Source organism: Carex rostrata, chromosome 9, assembly GCF_964058835.1.
Source record: "Carex rostrata chromosome 9, lpCarRost1.2, whole genome shotgun sequence".
In the NCBI taxonomy this organism is placed as follows: domain Eukaryota; kingdom Viridiplantae; phylum Streptophyta; class Magnoliopsida; order Poales; family Cyperaceae; genus Carex; species Carex rostrata.
In genome coordinates, this window is record NC_135926.1 from 9,867,912 (window position 1) to 9,895,277 (window position 27,366).

The following is a 27,366-nucleotide window of genomic DNA, read 5'->3' on the forward strand; positions in this document are numbered from 1 at the left end:
CCAATTTGCAAAGTCCAAACGACCGATCCGAACCGTTAGATGTTTAATCCATATTGAAATGTGCTTGGAGACCAAATTTTACATTTTTTGGAATTTTTTTGCTATTTATTAAGATGGTTTGAAATCGCTGTTTTTCAGTGGTGCAGAATTTTAATAAAAACAGCGATTTTCAAACCATCTTAATAAATAGCAAAAAAATTCCAAAAAATGTAAAATTTGGTCTCCAAACACATTTCAATATGGATTAAACATCTAACGGTTCGGATCGGTCGTTTGGACTTTAAAAATCGGAAAATGACTCGGTTGCACGGGAGGGGTTGGTGCAAACGTTTTGATATTAGCCTATCTCTACATATATATACATATACATAATAAATTTTTTTTTCTCCGAACTCTAAAAAAGAAAAAAAAAAAAGAAAGAAAAAAATACGGGCCGCAGAAAAAATCTGCGCTCGGAATAAAAAATTCTAAAAAAAAATAAAAAAATTCGGGGCGCAAATTTTTTCCGCGGCCCGGAATAAAAATTTCGGAGCGCAGAAAAAATCTGCGGCCTGAGTATTTTTAAAATTCCACCCAAAACCTGGTTATTTTTAATAAAATAATTATTTTTTTGGGTATTTTTAAAAAAAATCGGTCATTAGCATGTAGATGTTGACATATATATATATAGTTCAATAGGTTTCTTTTCTTTCTTTCTTCTTCTAAATTTGTTGCTGATCAATGCTGAGTCATCAAAAGATGCTAAGAAAGGTATCATTTGTTGACATCCAAAATGACATATGACTTACTCAAAAAAAAAAAAAAAAAAAAAAAAATGACATATGACCACAATCTTCTCCTATTTAAAGCGCAGCTCTTTCTCATCTCACTTCATTCCACGCCTTCCTCTCATCAGTTATACTTACACACACATTCTCGCTCTCTCACTGGTACACAACAGTTAATGGCACTCCTTGAGACAGACTATTCATCCCTTTTTCTATCTCTTCACTTCCTCTCCAAATCCTTCTTCTCTCCATTCTTCACTACTTTCCTTTTAATCTTAGTACCGTTTCTTTTCTTCTACCCGGGAGGTCTTGCATGGGCCCTATCAAAAACTTCTCATTGCATCCCAGGCCCACCTATCAGTTTCTCAATCCTCTCCGGTCCCACCCCTCATCGTACCCTTGCTGATCTCACAAAATTATACAATGCAAAACCGTTAATGGCCTTCTCTATGGGTCTGACTCGCTTTGTTATCTCAACCCGACCGGACACCGCTAAAGAGATACTGAACAGCTCTGCATTTTCTGATCGCCCAATCAAGGAGGCCGCTTCCAGATTATCTTTCCACCGTGCTATCGGTTTTGCACCTTATAGTGAGTACTGGAGAAGTCTTAGAAGGATCTCAGGCACTCATTTGTTCTGCCCTAGGCAAATCTCTGCAGTGAGTTTCATCCGGAGAGATGCCGGTTTAAATATGATCAAACGGATTAGATTTCTGATGGAGAGAGATGGGGAGATGGAGATGAAACAAGTTCTGCATTTTGCTTCTTTGAATAATGTCATGATGAGTGTTTTCGGTAAGAGGTATGATTTCTGGAATGGAGAAGGAGAAGAACTGGGGAGAATGGTCCGAGAAGGGTATGAGCTGCTTGGTATATTTAACTGGAGCGACCATTTGCCTCTGCTGGGATGGTTAGATTTACAGGGTGTGAGAAGAAGGTGCAGTTGTTTATTTAAGAGGGTTGACAGTTTCGTTAGGAGGATCATAGAAGAACACAGAGAGAAGAGGAGAGTTCATGTAAGTGGAGTTACAGCAAATGGCGATGACTTTGTGGATGTATTGCTTGATCTAGAGAAGGAGGAAAAGCTCGGTGATGCTGATATGGTGGCTGTTCTTTGGGTATGTTTAAGTTTATGCTGTTTCATATATAATTTTACCCTAATTCTTAAATTTCATTACCTAGACTACTTTTGGATGTGTAAAGCTCTAAACAGACAATTGAAAAGCATACAATAATGGAACAGTATTCGCAAGCGATATTGTCGGCATACCCTTGCGGATACAACCGTCACTAATAGAAAAAACACTTTTATGTCGGTATACCCTCGCATATAGTAACTTTTTACTCTCGCGGATACTGTCCCATTCTTGTAGATATTTTTGAACATTTTAAAAGATACAACAATATTTCATTATTTCATTAGTTCAAGTTGCTTTCAACCTTTAGGTCTTGCTAGTTATCTTTTAACCTTTCTACAATTCCATTTGTGTAACTATAATGCTATCTATCAATAAACTATTCACCATAAAAAAGTTATTATGTAGTAATCTAGATATAAACATAAATAACAATTTCTTTTTTGTATGGTTATTACTAACCTTGAGATATTTGTGCATAGGAGATGATATTTAGAGGGACGGACACGGTGGCAATTCTCCTTGAATGGATCCTGGCAAGAATGGTATTGCATCCACATATTCAATCCAAAGCACAAGCCGAGCTTGATACTGTGGTGGGTCCCGGCATCCCTGTTATCGACACAGACATACCAAATCTTCGATATCTCCAATCTATAGTGAAAGAATCACTACGCGTGCACCCACCTGGCCCACTGCTTTCATGGGCCCGTCTGGCAGTTCATGATACATATGTTGGACCCTACTTGGTTCCAGCAGGAACGACAGCTATGGTTAACATGTGGGCCATAGCACATGACGAGTCATTTTGGGCTAAGCCTGAAGAATTTGATCCGGATCGATTTGTCGGGTCTGACTTCAATGTGTTGGGTTCGGATCTCAGGTTGGCGCCATTTGGGTCAGGTCGAAGGGTTTGCCCAGGCAAAACGATGGGGCTAGCTACTGTTCATCTCTGGCTGGCACAATTGTTACAAGCTTTTGTGTGGGTCCCATCAGACAGAGGAGTCGATCTTTCAGAGTGTCTGAAGATGTCTCTTGAGATGAAAAACCCTTTGATTTGCAAGGCTTTGCCAAGGAAATTTTGATTACGTCAGTCTTCTCAGTTTTGTATATAACCAGGATATATTTCATGTTGTCGCGTGGTATGGATGTATGTATGTATATATGTATGTATGGATGTATGTACACTTTTTGCGTGCCTCGGTGATTTGCTTGTATTTTTCCTACTAATATACCATGTATAGTCGAGTTTGATTAATATAGTTAATAAGCTGCAGTCGTGATAATTGTTAAGATTTTTGTCTACTTCGATGATAGCTTGATCGGTTTTTTTTTTTTTTTTTTTGTTTCCCCTTTCCAGTAAAAGTTTGAGAGTTAAATTATCCAACTATTTAATATAGATGAAGATATCTTTTGTTCAAATTTTGAAAATGCGATCTTCTAATTTCGATTGATTTGCTGGTACAGACTTGGAAGAGATCTTCTAATCCATATTATTCCAATTTAAAATCCATCTGATCAGCTTCAAACGAAAAATTCAAACCGTTCAAACTGATCCATTTCTAGAGTCATTTACATATATTTTTTTATTTATTTTTGAAATTATTTTGTTTCAAGTAAAGCGGTAAAAAAATGATGATTTGTGAGCATATTGATGTATGATTAGTATCTCAAATAAATCATCTTTCAAAAATAATAAAAAATAGTAAAAAAATTCTAAAAATATATAGTAAAAAATAGTATTCTACAAGTTTAATATATAACCAATTTACTTAGCTACTTAATTCAATGTTTTGAATGCAAAATTTTGAAATTTGACATCTCGAAGTGCTTACCAAAACATATTAATTAAATGAGAAAATTGTGTTCATGATGTTTTTTTTAATTAAATATGTATTATTATTTCTGTTTAAATTTAAAATTTTGAAACTTGAATAGCCGATTAAATGACTTATTATAATATGTATAATGAAATCTTAACAGAAAATTAATTTCTGATAGGCCCATGTTCTCAAAGCTCTTGTAAATCATTTACGGGCCATAAACACGACTGGGATTCGGACCTCTAAGAAAGACCAATCCGAAATAACAATAAAATTCCATGACTTATCTCAAATCAGACCCTGCAAGGCCTACGCGGCCTTTATTTGGTTGGCATCGCCTTTGTGCAGAATAAATATTTCTACGTTGGTTTAACCGTCTCTATGTCGGTTTCGTGGTCCCACGATCCTCTACCCACTCGAAACAGCGTGGTTAGAGGTTAGGGGATAGACTATATAAGGCCTCTCCTTCCACAGAAGGAGGGGTCGACTAAAAATTACTGTAGCTTACCCAAAGAGATATATCTCATAGGTCAGAGTTCAGATATCTCTGAAATCCCTTCCATTCCGAAGATCTTGTTCTTCTTTGGCTTGCGACTTCGAGCATGACGAGCCTAATCCGAAGCCCATTTTCCATATACGACCTTCTCTCCCGAGATAACCTGGCCTATATCAAAATTCCATATTTTTTTCTTTCTAGATTTTAACTTTTTTTAATAAGAAATAATTTGTTGATCTAATAAATATTTTATTATCTAATATCAATGATTTCTGGTTTTAAAGAAATGTAAACAAAATAAAAAAGTTAACATTTTGTTTCTTACTGTATATATTTCAATTAATTTATAAATTGTATTGAGATTTGAATTTGAAGTAACAACACATCTTTAATTTTCTAAGCATTAGCACTAGACGCAACATACATGTAGATGCATGTGCAATTGTGCATGGACTAAACGCTTTGCAAACACATTAAGGTGGACTAAAACGCTTTGCAAAGCACAATTTGTTTCGTGCTTAACTAGACTCCAAATCTCATTAATTTGTAATATTTGTACGATAGGTTTCCCACTAAAAACAAATGACCTTCCTCCTTTTTTTTTTTTCTTTCTTTAATCTAATTCTAATTTTTTGTTTGAACATATCATTTTTTTATTTTATGATAAACAAACCAATTTACTCTTCTCTTCAAACGAATACATTCTTGCTATCCAACTACAATCAATATTCTTTTGAATTATAATCAATCAAATGCTGAATGCTAATATGCAAGTTTAGCTACTGGATTTATATTGATGGAAAAAACAATTAAGTAATTTAAGAATTGGATTATTCTTGTTAATAAAATAAAATTTTAAAATTAGATTAAAGAAGAAGAAAATGAAAAATGTATTTCTTTTTAGTAGGGAAATAAATAATTTTGAAGTTTTGATGAGAAAATTGGATATTTAAAGTTTTTTTATATATATGACAATAATTATCCCTTTTTATTTCTTTAAAAAATATCATTTATGTTTATTAATTACTTTAGAATAACTTCTAAGAAATAAATCTTATCTTTTATCAATATCTATATTCGATAAACTAATGAAAAAATCTTACTCATACTCATGAACCTAATAAACATATAAGAGAGGGGATCCAATTACACTATTTTATGGTGATACATTTTAACACTATATATATGTTTATAAGTCATTTTTGCGATTTCAAAGTCCAAACAGTAGATCCAAAACATGATCTCCATATTAAAATGCGCTTGGAGACCAAATTTTATATTTTTTTTGAAACCTTTTAGTATTTATTAAGATGTGTATAAAATTGCTATTTTTAGACAATCCTGAACTATTGAAAAACAATAATTTTCAAAAACTCTAAATAAACAGTAAACAATTTGGTCTCCAAACACATTTTAATATGGAGACCATATTGAACTGTTTGGATCGACAATTGAAATTTTAAAATTACAAAAATAACTTATAAAGATATAGTGTTAAAATGTGTTATCATAAAATAATTTAATTAAATCCCACCTCAACATATAAATCGATATTATTGACACTCCCATATACATCTTTTGTCTTCCCATCTATATGTGCCTTTCTATCCAAACACCCTTTTATGTATCATTGTCTTCCCATCTGTCGTCTTGTTTTAAGTCAAATCCTTTTTGCAACCTCTTTCTGTGGGCCATATGTGTACATTTTGCATCGCTGTCTTGTTGGCTCCGATGGTAAGAGAAGAATCGTCATATTCATCAGGGAGCATTATATATATCCACACTTTTATTAAAATTGCCGATTAAAATACAATTTGGGCAGCTTAAGGTCCCTATCATATATTAGGTTATTTCTTCTATATTATATCAGAAGATTCTTAATTTAATTTACCTTCTGGTTTTTTGCTTAAATTTTATCTCCTATATCTTTTTATCCTTTTTGTTCACACATGTAAATTTTATCTCCTATATCTTTTTATCCTTTTTGTTCACACATGTAAATTTTATCTCCTATCTTTATTCTTTTTGTTCGCTTTCTTTTTTTCTTCAATAAAATATAATATAGTAGACTCCTCGCACGCTACTTTAAAGATGCTCATAGGGATGTAATTTATATTGTATTGTGTCGTGATCAAAATTATAGGGAATAATTATAAGTTTGATAAATGAAGGAAAAATGTCAAAATTATGACCAAAATTCTATAATAAAGAACCAATGTTATAAAATAAATTTATTGTCCTAAAATTGAGTTGTTGATTGAAATAAATAATAACATAAATTTTCTGTTGATTTGGTCACATGCAGTCTCATGTTAATTTGATCATGTGACGTATTGTACATCGTGTCGTGTTGTGCTGTGGTTAGGTCGATTTCTTTGTCTTACTTAGCTATACTATATGTAGAGGCAGAGCCAATTCATTCTGCCCACCCTTAGAAATTGATTTTTTTTTGTTACCGATTGTAGTGATTTTAACCTTTTGTCTACCTCTGATTTATTAATTGCCTCCCTCTGTTTTAACCTACAAAGTAACCCATTACAACAACAGTCCAAATCTTATTAACTTTTCTATAGGAGGAGCAGCAGCGTACCTGTTTAAGAAAAAAAAATCCAAATCCGATTTTGTTTGCTCGCTGTTTGATTTGGAAAAAAATCACAGCGATTTAAAAAAAGAAAAAAAAAATAGAGGCAGCGGTTCCAGTGGAGAAAGGAGTGATTCAAAAAGAAAAAAATATAGAGGCGGCTCAGGGCTAAGGCAGAGGCGAGAAGACTGCTCAGACAGACTGATGGAGGCGTGAAGAGAGGTATCTAGATGATTTGAACCCTAACTCTATTTAATTTATGTTTATAAATTGATTAAATTGAGTCATGGATTTTTTTTTAATATATATTTCGTACTTAATTTCTGTTTTACCTAACCCAACTATATAGATTGTTTATACTTGGTTTCTCTGTTTATACCCGATTGTACGTTTATACTTTGATTCAATTATGTTATATTATATAAGTTGATTTCTCCGTTGATACCCGATTTATACTTGATTCAAGTATGTTAAACTGATTTCTATGTACCCGATATAGTTAGGTATGTTTATATTTGATTTCTCGAGTATATAAATTCATTCAAGTACGTATACTTGAATTTTCTGTTTATATTTGATTTAGGTTGATTTTATAATTTTTTTTTAGAGCTTAATTAACCCTAAATTGTTTATTTATTAGTTATTACCTATTTTCTTTTATTATAGATAAGTCTATATTTTAGAGATTATATTGATTATTGTTTACCTGATTTCTTTATATATCTAATTACCCTATGATTCATCATTTTTTTTTCTTTAAATTTGTCTATTAGGATATCAAAGATGGACAAGTACTATAAGAAAACATCTAAACCTTCAATTGATTCACCTTCACAAGAATCACATGAGGTTGATATTGTCGAACAATAACCTCCCTCAGATCTTACCCTAAGGCCACCTATATCTCAATATAATTCAAATGAGCGTGACAGAATTCGTCGATCTTATCTATTAAAAGGCCCATGTCAATCTAATGACCATAATTTTCTCCAAAGAGATATAGGGGTACAATGAGAAGATTTAACAAAGATTGATTTAAACCTGATCAGTATGGCTCTTGGTTGGAATATAGCATTGATAAAAATGCGGCATTTTGCCTTTGTTGTAATATCTTTGAATTTGTTAATTTTTTGTATTTATTGTTGAATTGTTCTACCTACTCCTTGACTCAAATTCTGGCTACGTCATTGTTTATATATGACAGCGCCGTACCATACCATGATGTATTCGATCATGCCGTGACTTCCTTATATCCATAAATGCTCATCTGTTTGTGAAACCTGGTCATTTTTTTATGCGCTTCTTTAATTTTGTTTTTGTTTATACTTCATATTGTAAGATATTAAGTTTATTCGCCCTGTAATTCTGTAAATCTACAGTGTGAATCTCGTGAACAAAAAGAAATTAACACATGTAGCTAAATTTCATTGATAAAACTTACATCAATCTTACATGTAAAGATTACAATTACATGATATACAAAAGGAAGTACTAAAACCATATGAAACCAAACAGAGAACAAGCGCTCTTACCCTACATGAAAATCTAAAAAGACAGAAAAATAAAAAAATGATTAAGTAGAAAAAAAAAATGAAGATTAGAATTAGGAAGACGATATAGGGGCGTTGCTAATCATTTACTAAAAATAATAAATAAATAATGGCTGCTAAGAATTACAACGTGCCGGACGTGTACTATATATATTATGACAGTAAATAATGAGCAGCAAGTTGGTTGAGTAGATATAGAAATGGTAACATCAATTCAAGAATTAAAGATCTGAAAATAGTAACGATATCAATCACAAGAACAAGTGTTTCCATGTAGAACAAAATAATAAAGAAACAACCACAGGTGTGTTCCACATTTCCACGGATATCAATATCAATCACTGTTTTAATTTAATGCTTTTGTGTACAATGACAGGTTTGATTATTATTATTTTTTTTGTATGATAGGTTTTAAGCTTTCTTTGTGGTGACTCTATTTTGAATTTTGTTGACCACCAGTTGAATTTTGGCATCTATGTCAATCTTCTTTTTCAATACAATATCCTCTCCATTTCCAGAATAATGGAAATATCTATGCACCTAACAAGCCATCTGAAAAAAGTCTTTTCAAACTTCATAATACAAATAAATTAACCAGATTTTTTTATTATATATGACAATGAACAACATAATTAGCGCACAAAATATGATAGAAAACAATGCACAATTAACTAGACTCCTTTTTTAAAGAAAAAAAAAAGCATTTCAAACAACATAAAATTAACAAAATTGGAAAAGTTACTTTCAATATAATATATAAAGATATTATATACACACACACACACACACACACATATATAAATAGGCTAATGTGCTTTCGGTAGCATATGGGCCGAAATACACACGGTCCAAATTTGAAATTTCAAAATTCAAAAAGTCGATCTGAACCGTTCATCTTGTCCTCCATATTAATATGTGCTTGGAGACCAAATTTTACATTTTTCTGAATTTTTTACTATTTATTAAGCCACTTTGAAAATCGCTAATCCAACGGTTTTACTGTTTTGTTAAGCCACCGTTGGATCAGCAATTTTCAAAGTGGCTTAATAAATAGTAAACAAATTCAGAAAAATATAAAATTTGGTCTCCAAGCACATATTAATATGGAGAACAAGATGAACGGTTCAGATCGACTTTTTGAATTTTGAAATTTCAAATTTGGACTGTGTGTATTTCGGCCTATATGCTACCGAAAGCACATTAGTCTATCTCTCTCTCTCTATATATATTTATTTTAGTTGAATATAAAGATACTATAGATCTAATGCAAACTGTCATAAATTCCACTCTACAAATAAGAGACAAATGAGTGTTTGCTTCTAACCAAAAAAAAAAAAAAAAAAAAAAAAAAATATATATATATATATATATATATATACACACACACACAAATGAATGTCTGAATTAAGGCAATTTTTCAGTTCAGAAAAAGAAACTATAATATATAAAAGCATTCATGATCAAAATCTTAAAAATGGAAATTTCCAGCTTTTCTTACCGGAGAGAATTTGTAGGATGCTTTCATGCGGTCAGCATTGGCATTATTGCGTGCGTCACGGTTGTCCGATTGCCCTTTGGCATTGGCAATCTGGCACCTTAGAGACAGATTACTATTAATGCAAGTTCAATTATAAGGAAGAATTTAACGGACCTAAATTTATTGGATTGGGAGTATATATCGATTTTTTTTTAAATACCCTAAAAAAAATAACAAAAATATCCTTGATTTTAAAAAATTTCAAAAAATACTCTGACTGCTCCACTATGGGACAATCCACTTCCATACTTGACCGTCTCACAGTGGGGCAGTCCATCCATACCTAATCCTCCCACAATGGAGTGGTTTGCTATGACTTTTTTTTTTTTTTACTAAATTGAGGAGTAATTGAGTAGTGAAATTGATAATTTAATTTCGTATTAGTTCAAATTAATTTTTTTAATGGTTGATATCAAATTGATAATATAAAATTCTGACTAAATAACAGAACAAAACATAAATATTGTATTTGTTCAAATTAAAAAAAATGAGGAGTATTTTTCTTCCAGACGGATGTATATGAATGCTCCAATAATTATACACGGCTTTATTGTATGATGCATGTATGATAAAAAAAATATAATATTTTCTACGTCATTGATATATGTCTTTATGTTATAATTAAGGTTTTAAATAGCGATTATCGTGTCATAGCGGAAAGGTTAAAAAAAAACTATTGCAAATAGCGTAGCTATAGCGAAAGCTATCCTACATAGTCTTTTTTTGTTTAAAAAATTATATTTTATATTTCTACTAATTATCAACATTATCTAAAGTCTCATAGAGTGATAAGTACCACAAAATTGATTAAGGAATTCGAATATTCATATTGAACCAGTACAAACTCCAAATTGCTATTCAAACTATCTCTAATAATATCATAAACTGTCTATCTTTTTTCCATTCAAAATAACCTAAGCATCATGACATAAACTATATATTTTTTCTATTAAAAAGACATAGGCATCATGAAATAAACTATCTATATTTTTCTATTTAAAAGCAAAATCAAACTGGACCTTGAAAAAACTGATCTTTAAAATTAATTTTCAGTTTGGGCTTTATATAAAAGCCTATGTAGCATATTGTGCGCTATAGTGCGTAGCGTGTAGCGCAGATAGTGAACCGCTAATACCGCTATACCGGTCATAGCTGAAATAGCGCACTTTTAACCCATAGCGTAGCGTTTAAGATCCAACACTATAGTGCGCTGTTTAGAACACTTTTTATAATGCATCTCTATCTATTTATTTGTAAGTCATTTCTCTTATTTGTAAAGCACTTATATGTTTTACATGTATTTATCTAAGATATTATTAGTATTGTGATCTAGAAGTCAATCATAGAATGATATTTTTTTAAGTTTTGTTTATGTAATTGAATGGTTTTGTTTATCATTTTGTTCCTTGAGTATTTTATTACTTATATATCATTTAGGTTTAGGACTTGGAATTTTTGAACTCTATAAAAGAGTTAATAAATACTCTAATGTGTCCCTAGTCTTGGTAATTAACAAGGAACATTAATTACCGATATTAAGATTAGTATTTGGGTTTAGATGATGATCATGTTCTGAAGATCATATGACAAGGAGTTGTCAATCTAATCAAATGGATACGTGATGGAGATCAGGATTGGACGTGATTAAAGTAAAACATTTAATATGGATTGTATTTGTGTCTGAAATTCTAAGGTATGAGATGATTGTTTCTCTCACATGAGAATGGGTATTCGTGGGTATTATCCAATGTTGTTCGTAACTAGCAGTAATACAGATTCTACCTCAATATCTATCTCTTTGTAGAGAGATAGTAATTATCAAGAATATCAATGTCCCTCATGTAAATGAGTGATTATATCACTGGGCCCCTTGATAAAATAATATAAGTATGTGCACATATAATTAAGGAGTTAATTATAATTACTGAATTATTTCGGAATCAAGAAATGAGTAGATTTGCAAGGATGACACGTTCCTACCTTGGATCTATTCATGACATCATGAGACATGGAATTGACATAAGACAATTGTTGCTTAGGGATTGCGATACAGTATGGTACTTATCATCTGTGTTATTTGGGTATATACAATGCATATTGCTAGGTGCCGCTTGTAGTTTATGGAATCAAAATGTGTTCCAGATTTCATTACCAAATGATATAGATCCGACAGGGTCACACCGATAAGGAACTAATTAGAAATGATCAATGATTTATTTGACATGTGTGACATGACTAATAAATTGGTTCCTCTACCTAAATATGAGATAAATAATTATGAGGATAATTGTATGTTATTTTAGATTTAATTAAATAGTTTAATTCAATCCAAATATCTGAAAAGATTAAGCAAGAATAATCTTTACGGGCTGCAAAAAGGAGTTTTTATGGGTAGCAAAGAGTTCTGAATTTTTATCACAGTTTTTGGCCAAAACATAAATAGTTCCTAGCCAAAATAGAGTCAGTTCCAGGCAATTTCTGGCTCAGTTCCTGGCAAAAACAAAAGTGCCGAAAAATAATGTTTTGTGAAGATCGAAACAAAAACAGTTCCTGGCCGAAACATATTCAGTTCCAGGAAGTTCCAGGCAATTCCTGGAAGTGCTGAAAAATAGTATGTTCGACAAAGGTTGAAACAAACAGTTTCGGATTGAAACAGTTGTGTAGAAAAATAGTATGTTCGTCCAAGGACGAAACAAATAGTTCTGACAAAAACGGCGGCCGAAACAGCTGCGCATAAAGCAATTTTTTGAGGAATGATAATTCTAGTTGAGTGAAAATCATGGGGAAAAGTTTTAGGACATGGGGGAACTGCATGTATGCTATTTAAAGAGGTCTCTATTGCCTAGAAGGATTATCTTTTGTTTTAGAGAGTTGAAACTCTGTCAAAATACTCTATTTCTCTTGTTTTGATGTCTCACGTGTAAATCCTAGATCAAGATCTAGTCTTTTAGAGGATAGAGATTAAAGAATAGCCAAATTAGTACTCTCTAGCAAGATAAATATTTAATTTCTAATTAATTCATTGGTGAATACTGTGTAGAGCTTCTACTTTAGAGTATTATCTTGGTGCAATGCGTTCTAGTTAATGTACACATCAACCACCAAAGTGCTGCAAGACATCAAACACCATTAAAATCAACAAGGTGGTGGATGATATCTCGCAAACATATATAAATAGACCCATATTTTGTACCAAAACCTGTGTTTAAAACCATTAAATCGGTCGTATTTCATTGAAATATCTATAGAATGTGGTACTGCTGCAAGGTTGTTCTTATTTTGCAGGAATCAGGTGAAATCAAGGAAGAATCTGGAATTTAGAAGTCTTTACACGACCCTTGTACCATCTCATGTGGGCCGTATCAACCTCGACTCAATCATTGACTCGACCACAGAAGAAACACATGCAACGGTCCGTGTAGCATTTCACACGGGTCGTGTCAAGCATTTCTGGAAATAGATTCAGAATCTGGAAACAAGGCTTATTGAAGGAAGGTCGGCCAGAAAAGCTTATAAGCGGGATTTTTTGCACCAGAGAGCTCATTCTGGAGTAGAGAAGCATTTTCTAGGATTTTGGATTGGCGGCTATTGCTTGGAGGTGAAGTGGAGAAGCAAAAGACGCGAGTTTTGTTGTGGATCTTCTTCTTCTTTGGGTTTTATCATGATTTCTTATTATCTTACTTTTTTTATTTGATTGAGAACTATGTTTGAGTAGATTCTTTAGTTTTTAGGGTTTTGATCTAATCAAATATTTTATTTTGCATATTAGGTATTAGATTTTTGTGTTGAAATTTGTGTTTGCTTGATTGTGTTTGATTTTAATTGCTTAGATTAAATTGTTTGATTTTTATTAGTTTGCCACCAGATGCATGATCACATTTGCAAGACATTTCAACCCTTATAATCTTTCAACCAAACTAAGTGCATGAGGTAGGTTTTGTGATCCGAAAGGTGAAACCAAAACAGTAGCCGAAAGGTGAACATTTTCTCTTATCGACGGATAAGATATTATCTTTAGTAAACCAAACAAGCAACTAGGTAATTCAGACCAATATACGAAAGTTGAGGTTTAGAACCCTAGAGGACAAATATTGCAATTCCATACCCAGTTAATGAACCAACATACGACAATTGAGGTTTTGGAACATTAGGTCTGGTCAGTAGAACCCTACACAAAAGGAACAACACAAGGAAACAGTAACTGGTACATTAACTTGAGGCCCACACGGACCCTGTACGACAGTTTTCGGCCCGTGTAGGAAACTACACGGCGGGGGTGCCTCGAGGCAGACATGAGATGAAGTCTTAACCCTGGAAACGTCCTTTTATTATTGATTAAAACCAAGTTAATTTACTTTCTTGCATTTAATTATTGTCATTGAAATGATTAGAAACTTAAATACCAAAAACCAACATTTTTTTCATTTCTAGTCATTTATTAATTTAAGTAGAATCTGGTTAATACTTGAACCGTCTCTTGGATCGATACCTGAATATATTGCTCGATAAGATTGTGCACTTGCAATATGACTCGAAAGGTGTAACTAAGGTTTAAAAGATATAGCTTGCTATATTGAAACTTTGTGCATACGCTTTTGTGTGAACAGTGGAGGCTACAACCCTAAATCTCAAGGACCTTCATTTATTGTTTAGAGACAAGAAACTAAATGTATGATGTTTATTAATTTGAAAATAGATTTTGATTTGATTTCAGTCGCAAATGATGTTCCTTTGATACTTTTCTTGTCAATTTTTTGAAATTCCGCTGCTTTAAGTACCATGGAGACTTAACAAATTTTACTCTAGTTATTTTTACTTTTATATATATAGCATTTAGTCCCTCAAGTTTCTTATATTTAATTAAGGGGGAGAAAGATATTGAAACCAACTTTTTATTTTGAAACAACGATAACAAAAACCAAAAGTTGGAAAATTAAAATGACATGGTGTATTTTTTTTTTTTTATATAGAGAGTGTATTAAATTTGGTGTCAGTACTTAAATAGCTAAATTAAAATTCCACGATACAGAATATATTTTTAATAATAGTGTCTGACAGTTTAAGTATAATCTTATAATTTTTGTTTATTACAGTATACTTTGCTAAATATCTGTGAAATAATTTTACTACCAATATTTTTTGTAGTTCTAAATATCTGTAAGCTTTGATAACAAAATATCTATACTCACTGTCTTTTAATTGAAACAATAAATTAAAAGCATATTTAGTTTAATATTGTCTGATAACCTGATTGATTTTTTTTAATATAAAAAAGGTGTATATGCATGGGCTCACTGGAAAAGGAGACGAGAAAAACTTGTTGTGACAGCACCGTCAGTAAGCATGACATGCATGATGCACCATGTGGGTTTATTCGCAGGAGAGTGTTACATTCCGAAATTTTAAAACATGATTAAATTGCTAAATCGATCATTTGGCTTAAATAAAAAGTTTAATTAACTTAACGATCGTTCAGAAATTTTCTGACCGACTAAAATGAAACTAAAATTTCGTAATATAAATAATGTATGAAATTATGTATAATAAAATTTAGAGATTTAGAAATAAGATAAAATATAGCACTAGGAATAAAATTATAATTATTCGGTAAATTAGAAACTTAGAAAATCCGTTACAATTCCTTTGAATTTTTAGGAAAGAAGAAATTGATTTAATTAGATTCGTGTGAATAAATAAGTAATTGAATTCCAAATAAGAGTATAATTATACGAAATTATTCGTACAAATAAATTATATAAATTATAAAACTCGTTCATTTAGAATTTTTAGAGAACTAATTGAATATATATAATTATATAAAAGGAGAACGAATTATTCGAATCTTAAATTGAGAGATAAATACACAAATTATATGTACAAATATAGTTACAAAATTTTATGAACTTTCGATTTGAATTTATGAAAGAAACGGAATTTAAACCAATTAAAATGAGACCATAATCACTACTAGAATTTAGAGTATTTGCATGGGACCAAAAATGCTCATTTGCATGCGCTACCCATGCAATTGATGCCTACTGCATGGACATCCCATGCAAATGAGTTCATACAGTTGATATCGATGGAGATGACCCTTATTTGCATGGGGCCCATGCTATTGATCAAGTGCATGGGTGCGCAAACCTTTTTTGCATGGGTTAATTTTTTGGCGGCCCATGCAATTACATGGCCCCAGGCACTGTTGCAATTGGTCTTTTGCATCGGTGTGCAAGTTTCTTTTGCATCGGTGTCGGTCACTTTTTTGCATGGGTTAAAATTTTATGCTCCCCATGCAATTAGATGGCTCAAGGCGTTGATATAATCAATCAATTGCCTGGGCAGGCAAACATGTTTTCCATGGGTTAATATTAGGCATCTCATGCAATTGAGATGACTCAAATTTGTCATAATTTCCACGTGTCACAACTTGATTGGTTGAGGAAGATGTGTTATTTTCTTATTTGCATTGGTGACTGGATATGCAATTCTGAAATTGCTCATGCTAATTTGATTTCATATTAAATATATTAATATTACAATTTTCACAAAATCAGAATATAAAAACACATTATATGAAAACCATGTATTAATAAAGATCACATATCATAGAAATAACATATATATATATATATATATATATATATATATATAATATGAAATCAGAGAATTGTAACCTTTGAACCGAAAACTATACTATTTAACAAAAACTCAAGTTAGCACTTAGCATAACCAAAAGGATGCTTGTATCACATCAATACACAACTATAAGTCACAAAATAGACTAAATTGTCAGCGCATCTACCATCCTCACTCATCTAGAGTGTACCAGAATCATTATCTAGACCTTCTTGAGCACCAAACTCAACTTCATTCGATCAAGAGTCCATAAATGACGCTGCTGAAGGAGGGGCCTATTATTTATAACAAATACAAATTAATATTAAAACCTCAAAGTACTAGGATTGGTAATTTAGAATAGATGTATAGTACCGCATTAGGAGATGCATGACAGCTTGAGACATTAGAGCAAATTTTTTCATGATTGGTAATTTAGAATAGATGTATCCAAAATTACCTTATGAAATACCTATTGTCCTATAGATATGTCTCTTAAACTTTGAAACAATAATTAAAGGAGATCTTGGAATATATATACTGCATTAAAAAAATTGAGAAATTTTTGTTGCATATCATCTGGGAAAAGCAAGATAAAAGAAAATCCCATGTCAGATCAATTCACAGTGCACCAAGAAACCTATGCAACCATATGGACAGAGTTATGCAAGGACAAAACATGAAAAAAAAATACAAATAGGGTAGTAGGTCTACGTATACTTACCTCATCCATTTGAGGTGGTTCGAGCCCTACATGACGGTAGATCACACTAATATTATCAAAGTTGCGGTGCCTCTCTTCTAGAATCATTCTATTGACGTCTTTCTTACTGTTCAATGCCATTGCTTTGCTTCTATTTAAATTAAAACAAAAGTTATGTACTTATGGTAATGCTAAAATTAAAACAAATAGCAAAGGAAAACAAATAGTAAAACAAAGTAAAAGGAGCTATGCACCAAAATTATGGTCTTCAAGATATGTTCATATTTGCTTGGGTTTTCTTCATCAGCCCAACGAAACCTATACTGAAAATTTGGATAATTTGATCACATTAGATGAGAATACTAAATTATTAATATATTGCTAGAGGATTAAGTTGCATTATAATGACAATTGGAATTACTAAAAATTCTTGAAGGCACTGCTTCCTATCATTTGTTGGAAATTCATTGAAGGATGTGTAGGGGCCATGGACATTGTTGCAAACAACAACCCTTACAGTGGTTGGAATCTATTTTGTATCAGGTTCTGCATCAAATTCTTTCCAGCTGACGATCGTCAATTTGGACAGCTTCTCCACCACAGGTTCAACATCACGGCCCTTGGTCCTCGAGGGTTTCGTATTTTTTTGTTGCGGAATGGGTTCGACATTTGCCGCAATGGGTTGAACCTCTGTCTCTTGAGATGTTCGAGGGTTTGGCCTTCTCATCCTTCTTGGTCGTTCCATTTGTGCCTTATGTGAACATAAAAAAATAAATGGTAAAATAAGCTTGATAGGTACACTACAAAAATCCACAACAATTATAGAAAAAATATTAACATGATTAGTAAATTCTTAACTCAATAACTCAAGGAATGCCATAGAAGCTGGTAAAATACCAAGTCACAAAACTATTGTGCAACACAAATTTTGAATGTGCTTATCGCCTGTTGTAAAAATTGTCAAGAAAATCAGTACAAATTACTGAACTGGTCAGTTAATAAGTAAGAATTGACTAAACATCCATTCTTTCTTTCTCAGACGGACTACTGAACTGGTCAGTTTCTAAATATTGACCTCTGACCTATACTCAAAAAAAGTTCATAAACTATACTGGAATAACCTATTTGAACTAATTGATAGAAAAAATATTAACTTGATTGGTAAATTCTTAACTCAATAACTCATAAATTTCAGCATACACAAACAATTAAAGTGAGGGGTTTATGAGTTCAATTTGATAATTTGAAGAACATTACACAACAATTATACATAAATTACTTATTTAGAGAAAATGATAGACCTAGATACCTTCAAATCAGTGTACTAGTTGATAAAAATTGGAGGCGGTGCAAAGGAGGTTCTAGGGTTTCAACGGAAGGTTAAAAGGGTAAAGCAGAAGTGTGAAGGCGGTGCAGAGGAGAAGTGGCTTCAGCATTCAAAGAAAACTCGGAGAATCGAAGTGATTTCATTGTACGGATTTAGGGAGAAAATGAAATTTCGGGAGAAAGAGAGCAGTAATTTAGGGAGAAAATGAAATGTCGGGAGAGAGAGAGTAGTAATTTATGGTAAAATGAAATTTTTGAGCGGGCTTCACTAGAAGGCGGGAGATGAAAATATTTTCGGCGGGCCTGGAAAAATAATTGGATGGGCCTTGTAATAATTACATACCCATGCAAAAAAAAACAAGACATATATACCTCATGTATAATAAATTAATTACATGGAGTGAATTATTTGTATGGGCCACATTTTTTTAAATCCATGCAATTTAGTTTCCACACCCATGCTAATAAATCACAGATAGTGAAATAACTGCTATGCACATTTGCATGGGCCACAATTTTTTTATATCCCATGCAATTGAGTTTGCATATCCATGCTAATCAGTCATAAGTTATGAAATATCTGTAGCACACATTTGCTTGGGTATATTGGTTATGAATTGCATGGGTACTACATACATCAATTGCATGGGATTATTAATTGCATGGGCCGAAATTTTTTTGCCCATGCAACTAAGTTAGCGCCCCCATGAAGAAAATATCATTTGCATGGGATTAACTTAAAGATGCAATTATTTTTAGTTATCCATGCAAATAATTAAAATTCTAGTAGTGAATGCTGAATTATTGGGACCATCCGATTAAATCTAACACGGATCTTAAATGTTGTATTTTAAAGTTTGGAATTATATCAACCACTCATCTCATCCAGCACGAATCTTAAAGCAACCTAATTTAATAACTCCCTCTCTATTTCTCTCCTCTCCTTCTCTACCCGTGACAGACCCCCCAGCCCCCTCCGTCCCCTTTCCTCTTTATATGCCAAAAACAGAGGGGCTCCGCCCCCTCTTCCGTCGCCGGCGAACCCGCCGGACCCGCCCCATCTCTCTCTCCTTTTCTTCTCGGTCCGACCCACCAGACCCGCCAGAACCACCCGCCCTCTCTCTCTCTTTTCTGCCTCCCCTCCCCTCTCATGAAACCCTAGAAATTAGGGTTGAGGGGTTGGCTTGGTGCCGTGCTGGTATTGGCGTGGTGCTGCCTCGGTGTTGGCTTGGTGCTGTGCTGGTGTTGGCGTGGTGCTGCCTCGGTGTTTGCTTGGTGCCGTGCTGGTGTTGGCTTGGTGCTGCCTCGGTGCTTGATTGGTGTTGTCTCGGTGCTTGATTGGTGCTGTTCTGATGCTTGGTTGGTGCTGAGCCGTGCTAATTTTGGGTTGTTGTTGCTCCGGTGTCGACTTCCCTTTCCCCTTTACTCTCTCCATACCGGGCTATCTCTAATTGGGTAAATTATCGAGCCTCTTGATCAATTGGTTGGATTTTGTAAAGGGAATTGTAGTTAATTTCACCTTTGCTCGGGTTGTTGATTTTCCCGGTAAATGGTGCTGACTTGAGGCTTGAGCCGTGTTGATTAAGTTCTGGTGTGCCTGTTCTGATTTGACCTATGGCTTGTTCTGTTTTGTTGATTCTGTTGTTGCTTGGCCTGGTTTGTTCTGTTTTGCTGATTCTGTTGTTGCTTGGCCTGGTCTGTTCTGTTTTGCTGGTTTGTGTTGAGAATGTGGTACTTGTGGTGCTTGTTGTTGTGTATGTGCTGCTGGTACCAGTCAGTACTGGCCCAGTGATACCACTGGTACTGTGCTGAATTTTTGTGTGTATACCAGCCTTTGAACTGGCAGGGACCATATTGCAAATTAATTATATTTAGGGGTCTGAATTGTAAAATATAAGGCCTTATGTAGAGTAGTATAAATTAAGAGCCTAGATGTGAAAATGTGAGGTTTTGAATTAATGGCCGGCCTATGCATTAGAAATGTTATAAATGGACTTGGAGTAAATTGTGAATTATTAATTAGAGGCTTAAACCTTTGCTAAATTATGGGCCTTTAATTAAATTGAATTGGAATAAAATAATTGATACGTCAAATGGGCCAAAGTGTGATAAGGTGAAAGTTTATATAAGGGCCGACCATATATGTAATTTTGGAATTTGACTTGAATTAAAATGATTATAAATGAGTCAAAAGGTATAAAAGAATTGACGAATTAAAAGACGGCTTTTGAAATTTAAGTTTTGATGATGTAACCGAATTAAACCAAGTATACGTATAATATAGGTGTAAGCTCGGTCGAGCAAGATATCGCGAGGTAATTTGAGACGCCCGATCCTTAAATTAAGCGGTACGCTCGTCGTAATCAGGTGCGGGATTCTTGGACTTGTTTGATACTTTATTTTCAGGAATTAAACTGTGTATTCGTTTGTCATGTTGAATATCATTGATTGCATCATTGAATTGTGTAAAGCATTTGCATAGCCCAATCAAATTAAACTCGAATTGATGTGACTTGAGTGATTTGCATGCTGGTATGGTTCTAGGTTGTGTCGATCTATTATGATCTGATTTGATTGAAAGTCACCATGATTTGATATGTATGTGAATGGATTTACGAAGTTAAGCACTTGGATCCAATGAATTTGCAAAGTCGGGCTGTATGCTGGCTTTGATTCCCAGGATCCTAATGGCCTTAGGTGAACGGCCCTCAATGTTTCCCAGTACCGGTTGGGATGAGGGAGGGTGATTATGTTATGATGTGTGAATTGGAATCGTGGGTGACTAGTGTGTAACGTCTATGGCTCGGTGGCATTTTCCTACGTGTTAATGCATTTGGAAGGTCAATTGAATATTGCGAATATTGGAAACGATTCTAAAGAGAATTTTCTTTATGTGACTTGAACCAGACTTTAATAAACGGTTAAGCCAAGCAATTACAGATGGGTGTCAGATAAAGGGTCAAGCTCGGTGGGCCGTCTGTAGGTGTCAGTAACCCTACAGATGTGGGTTTGATAAAGGGTCCAGCTCGAAAGAACATCTGTAGTTCCTACAAGCCCTAATGAGTCGAGTTAAGCCAAATATGTGTTGTGTTTGAAATTCATCTTGGAAATTCCGTGAACTGTGTTTCAGGTTGATTAATTGTTGTCGAGCATTGGCATACTGTTATTTATGATTATATATATCTGTTTGAACTGTTATTGTTTGGGTTTCATTTTTGAATATGGAGTTTGATTGCAAGTCCAATAATCTAAAATGTGGCAAATTTCGCACTGAGAATTTCATTCTCACCCCCTCCCTTTGGGTAATTTTCAAGTTTATTACACGGATACAGCAAATGAGGATATTGGCAATGCATATAAAAGATCAACTGCCTTGCGTGTATATGTGACACTTGGTAAATATACGCGGCAGGCTGTCAGACCTCGGGATTTGGGGTGTGACAGAAAGTGGGAGGTGGAATATTCTCCATTTTTCATTGAACATTTGAACCTGGTTTACATAGGTCATTGCATAGAGCAGAGGCGAAGCTACATTAAAGAAATGGAGCTCAATTGACCTTATTTATTTTGAAATTTTTTATATCTATATAAGATTTTCTATATAGTATAGAATAATCATTCTTCTATAATGAAATCATTACCAATCATCATTATCTTAAACATGCATTATTCAATTTTTTTGAATAAATTTTTATTTTTATTTTATTTTATTTAATTGACAAGGGTATAGGTACGAGTATTCTACTCGAGTGATCCATAAGAAATAGTCGGGATAGCTCAATCGGTAGAGTAGAGGACTGAAAATCCTCGTGTCACCAGTTCAAAACTGGTTCCCGGCAAGACAAAAATAAATTGGGTGGGTAAGAATTAATAAGAATATACATATATATATCTATATATATGATTAGTATATAAACTCAATTATTTATTTAATTCATAATATTAATATTATGAATATATTAATATCCCATATAATGTTTTTTCATCTTTTCTATATTCTATTATATCTATAGAATATAGATATATAGAAACATCATATTAAAAAGATAATAATATTTATTATCGAAATTAAAAAAGAACTCTTTAGTTTTAGATAAAGTAAATAGTTCTAAGATAAGAGACCAGCGATTACTAGCGATTCCTACTTCATGCAGACGAGTTGCAGTCTGCAATCCGAACTGAGGACGGGTTTTTGGAGTTAGCTCACCCTCACGGGATCGCGCGCGTGATATGAGATCTGATCGCGACCTTTCTCCCGTCCATTGTAGCACGTAATAGTCACCCAGGGCATAAGGGGCATGATGACTTGACGTGATCCTCGCCTTCCTCCGGCTTAACACCAGCAATCTGTTCAGGGTTCCAACTCAATAGTGACAACTAAACACGAGGGTTCTGCTCATTGCGAGACTGAACCCAACACCTCACAGCACAAACTGACGACAGCCATGCACCACTTGTGTCCACGTTGCCCCTGTTTCCGAATGCACCCCTCTCTTTCAAGAGGGCGACATGTCAAGCCCTGGTAAGGTTCTTCGCACTGCATCGAATTAAGCCACGTGCTCCACTGCTTGTGCGGGCCCTCGTCAATTCCTTTGAGTTTCATTCTTGCGAACGTACTCCCCACAACACCTAGTATCCATTGTTTACGGCTAGGACTAGGGGGGTCACTAATCCCATTTGCTCCCCTAGCTTTCGTCTATCAGTGTCAGTTTCGGCCTAGCAGAGTGCTTTCGCTGTTGGCGTTCTTTTCGATCTCAATACATTTAACCGTTCCACCGGAAATTCCCTCTGCCCCTACCGTACTCCAGCTTGGTAGTTTCCACCGCCTGTCCAGGGTTGAGCCCTGGGATTTGACAGTGGACTTGAAAAGCCACCTACAGACGCTTTACGTCCAATCATTCCAGATAACGCTTGCATCCTCTGTATTACCGCGGCTGCTGGCACAGAGTTAGCTGATGCTTATTCCTCAGATACCATCATTGCTTGTTCTCTGAGAAAAGAAGTTTACGACCCGTGGGCCTTCATTTCCTCCACGCGGCATTGCTCCATCAGGCTTTCACCCATTGCGGAAAATTCCTCACTACTGCCTCCCGTAGGAGTCTGGGCCGTGTCTCAGTCCCAATGTGGCTAATCATCCTTTCGGACCAGCTACTGATCATCGCCTTGGTAAGCTATTGCCTCACCAACTAGCTAATCAGATGCGAGCCCCTCCTCGGGCGGATTCCTCCTTTTGCTCCTCAGCCTACGGGGTATTAGCAACCATTTTCAATTGTTGTTCCCCTCCCAAGGGCAGGTTCTTGCGCGTTACTAACCGTCCACCATTGGAAACACCACTTCCCGTCCGACTTGCATGTGTTAAGCATGCCGCCAACGTTCATCCTGAGCCAGGATCAAACTCTCCATGAGATTCCTAGTTCCATTACTTATAGCTTCCTTCTTTATTATAGATATGATAATATTGACTCCTCATTTGCAGCATAAAGTTTTTATATGACTGACACTCATTCATAATGTTTCTCTCATAACTTGAAAGTTTGGCTCCGCTTCTGACATAGAGTATCGATATTTATATTTTTCAGTTATGATCTTGATGCAAATGTTGTCTTCAATCTATATCTAATAAATGATTAAGTGTATCAGCAAATTAGGATACTCTGGAGTGTGAATTCACATTCTCTCCATTACCTGATAAGGGAATCTTTTACAATTAGAAGATCTGGACCGTTCTTTTTAACTTGACACAAATTTCAAAGCACAATAATATTGTCTCTTACGCTGGTTCGAATTCCAAACCAATTGAGATTTAATATCAAATCGTAAAACGATGGTAATTCTCTACCGTACCTGGCAGGATATGGATCCCTGAAATGTGGTGCTAGCTAGGTCGGTAGAGAGAAAATTAGTCATGTTGTTATCTGTCACGTCACAACATAGTATGTCACGTTATGTGTGTTTGATCACGTGATGTAATTGTCTTTCTTCATCTTAGTCACATCACATTATGTAAATTGATCTCGTCATGTGGAGTGACATGTTACGTGATCAATTTTTTTCAATATTATTTCTTAATTATAATCTCTTTTGTAAGAATTTATTATTTTTTGTAATTATTGTTTTTAAACTAACTTAATTAAAACTTGAAAAAAGTAATTAAACGCGATCAATCACGTCATGTAACTGTCCTCCATCATTTTAGTTATGTCATGTTAGGTCACGTAAAAATAAATTTTGATCACGCACCATAACATGACGTGACCAAGTCACAACATGTTAATTTATACGTCACATTTCTTCTTCACTGGGTCGGATAATGGATATGATTTGCTCCATATTGTCAGGGTTAAACATCACTAATATTTAATAAAATTAGCGGGTAGTTCATTTTATAAGTATGAAGTATATTTTATATAAAACGTGGATTATATCCAGGGGCGGATCTATGAAGGCTCAGGGGTAGGCACTTGCCTACCCCTGATTTGATAGAGTGCCTACCCCTAACTCAAAAATACCTTTGTTTTGATCTGTTTTGGCTCAGTTCCTATTCTAAGAGAAGAAAATCTGGTTTAAATAAATTTGAGATTTGAGTAGCGGGAGAAGATAAATCATGAAGGGAAGAAGGAGAAAATGAAGAAGATGTTTATGACAGTGGGACCCATTAAATTTATTACACATGCCATTTAACTTTTACACAATTTCAGCCCAATTAGATTCACCAAAGCCCACAAGTGTTTTCTAGACCAAACATTACACGTGGTTGTTAATTATTGTTGAAGATATTGAAGATTACCAAAGCAACCCGATCCAATAACAGCTAACCAGCTTTAATTAGCACATTGTTTAGGAATATACACCTATCTCAAATCTGTCCTGTAAGTGTAATATGTTTATTATGGAAATAACAACCATAGAAAATTTGTGTACTAAGGAAATACCAATGGCTAGAAATCTTGTGTAATTAAGAAAGATCAAAAGGCTATTGATCTATAAATACACCTACGTACATTTTGTAAAGGCATCTTTTCATCAATAGAACATTCAATCAATAATTAACCTTCATCTCTTCTATGATATGTAAGAATTAATTTAACCTTTTGCATTTTCTTTACTTCTTAATTGTTATTTTATTTTATGATGTATATAACATTATTTGTTATGTAATATTGGAATTTACAATTTAGCTATGTCAATTTTACAATTATTTTTATCCTTTGTATGATTTTATCTTATTATAAAAGTGGATCATACGAATATAGTATTGTACCCAATAAGTTAATGGGTTTAAACCCGATTAGTGCCCTACCCTGGCGGAAATCCTGGATCCGCCCTGATTATATCTATTTATAACTAGAATGCATGCTAGCTAGCTAGATAGATGTTGGTCAAGGTGTGAATTAATCGTAATTAACATAGAATGACCTTAACGTTGCTGCATATTATTGGTGGATGCGTTCAATATGAAAATATTATAGATTATCATGCACTTAATATATGTGATTTTCTTGGTCCTCTTCTTCTTTTTTTTCATATATTTTACGCGATTTATAAGTGCATCAAGGAGTGCTGCCCATGTGTTTCGATCTGAATGAAAATGAATCAGAGAATAACTTTATGCCGCTTGTATTCTTTATTTTGCTAGAAATAGAATTCAATTTTATAAATATATAACTTTATTGTCTTCTATTAATTAGTTTGTGATACTTTTCTCGTAAAATGGAATGATATGCTCTCTGCACGCTCATCGTATATTGTTATGTTCTTGTATACCAAACAATTATAGTATACATTTTTTTTTTTTTTGAAAAATAAACTAAAGCTGTGGTGCAAGTAACTTTCCAGCGACATAAAATATTGGGGATTTCGAATTGAATATTTTTCAGTATGTGATACAGATCCAGGCCTAAGATTGAATTCATTGGGCCTTGGATCATGAGCCCAAAAAGAATGGATGTTGTCCAAATTGGATGTAGGCGGAAAAACCTTGTAAAAAAAGCAAAACTATAATGTGTTTTCGTCATGGCTCATGAGGCCCAGTTATTTCTTCAATATAACGTGTCCCCATCTGCCGTATCAGGCCCAACTATTGATCGAATCTGATTAAAGGTCATTAATTTCTTTACTTTACATTTAAGCGATCAAATGAATAATAAAATAAAAAATATAAGATAAAATAAATTCTGAGTTAATTTGAAATAAGTTACTTCACCTCTTTGCTCGAATTAACTTATTCTACCTGTAGAGCTTGTTGTTATAGGTAAAGATTCAGTTGTGAATTAAAGGATATTAAAGGATTAACTCAATTGTGAACAATTATTATGACCTTATTGTCCTTACTGCATTTTCTGTTGCTATATGATTATAATATTTAGGCCATAATAGAGCTATCATCAAGGAATGAGGTTCAGTTAACACCTATTTATTTTGGAAAATTTTGTATTCATGTCTTTTTTTTGTATATAGTTCAGAGTAAAATGCTATGAACAATATAAATTGACTCCTGTTTGTAGCTGAAAAATTTTATACACTTAATCCTTATTTACGTATAACCTCTATTATATGAAAGTATGTCATTGCATATGGTAATATTATTCTCTCTACAGTTTTACCTGTGAAACTTAATCTTCTTCTTTAAGGATTCAATAAATAGATATAAATAGACTGCATTTGGTAATATTCTTCTCTCTACAGTTTTATCTATGGAACTTAATCTTCTTCTTTAAGGATTCAATAAATAGGTATAAATAGACTTAATGGGGTCGTGGTCCCCGAGTTGGTTAACTACAAAGTTTTTGGCAGATCCAGCATTGGCCCAGAACTAGGGATGGCAAAAAAGCC

At 33.8% G+C, this 27,366-nt stretch overlaps 1 protein-coding gene, 1 long non-coding RNA gene, 1 other non-coding gene and 1 pseudogene across 3 annotated transcripts; 2 read left to right on the plus strand and 2 right to left on the minus strand.

The window, feature by feature from the left end:
- The first annotated feature begins 868 nt into the window (after positions 1-868).
- Positions 869-3,179, plus strand: LOC144559651 (cytochrome P450 78A5-like). Its single transcript, XM_078308740.1, has 2 exons — positions 869-1,885; positions 2,386-3,179. Exons 1-2 carry the CDS (start codon positions 944-946, stop codon positions 2,986-2,988), a joined length of 1,545 nt encoding a protein of 514 aa, XP_078164866.1. The 5' UTR covers positions 869-943; the 3' UTR covers positions 2,989-3,179.
- Positions 3,180-16,569: 13,390 nt separating this feature from the next.
- LOC144559819 (uncharacterized) lies at positions 16,570-18,738 on the minus strand. Its single transcript, XR_013513266.1, has 5 exons — positions 18,518-18,738; positions 17,630-17,959; positions 17,463-17,531; positions 17,230-17,359; positions 16,570-16,801 (listed from the first exon to the last, which is right to left on the minus strand). It is a non-coding gene; the product is annotated as an uncharacterized LOC144559819 (long non-coding RNA).
- Positions 18,739-22,300: 3,562 nt separating this feature from the next.
- TRNAF-GAA (transfer RNA phenylalanine (anticodon GAA)) lies at positions 22,301-22,373 on the plus strand. The gene has a single exon. It is a non-coding gene; the product is annotated as a tRNA-Phe (tRNA).
- A 217-nt stretch (positions 22,374-22,590) lies between these two features.
- Positions 22,591-23,935, minus strand: LOC144560043 (18S ribosomal RNA; annotated as a pseudogene).
- Positions 23,936-27,366: the final 3,431 nt, after the last annotated feature.

Coding starts and splice junctions, on each gene's coding strand:
- LOC144559651 (XM_078308740.1), top strand. CDS start 944: ATGGCACTCCTTGAGACAGACTATTCATCCCTTTTTCTATCTCTTCAC. Junction 1,886..2,385: donor ATATGGTGGCTGTTCTTTGG/GTATGTTTAAGT, acceptor ATTTGTGCATAG/GAGATGATATTTAGAGGGAC.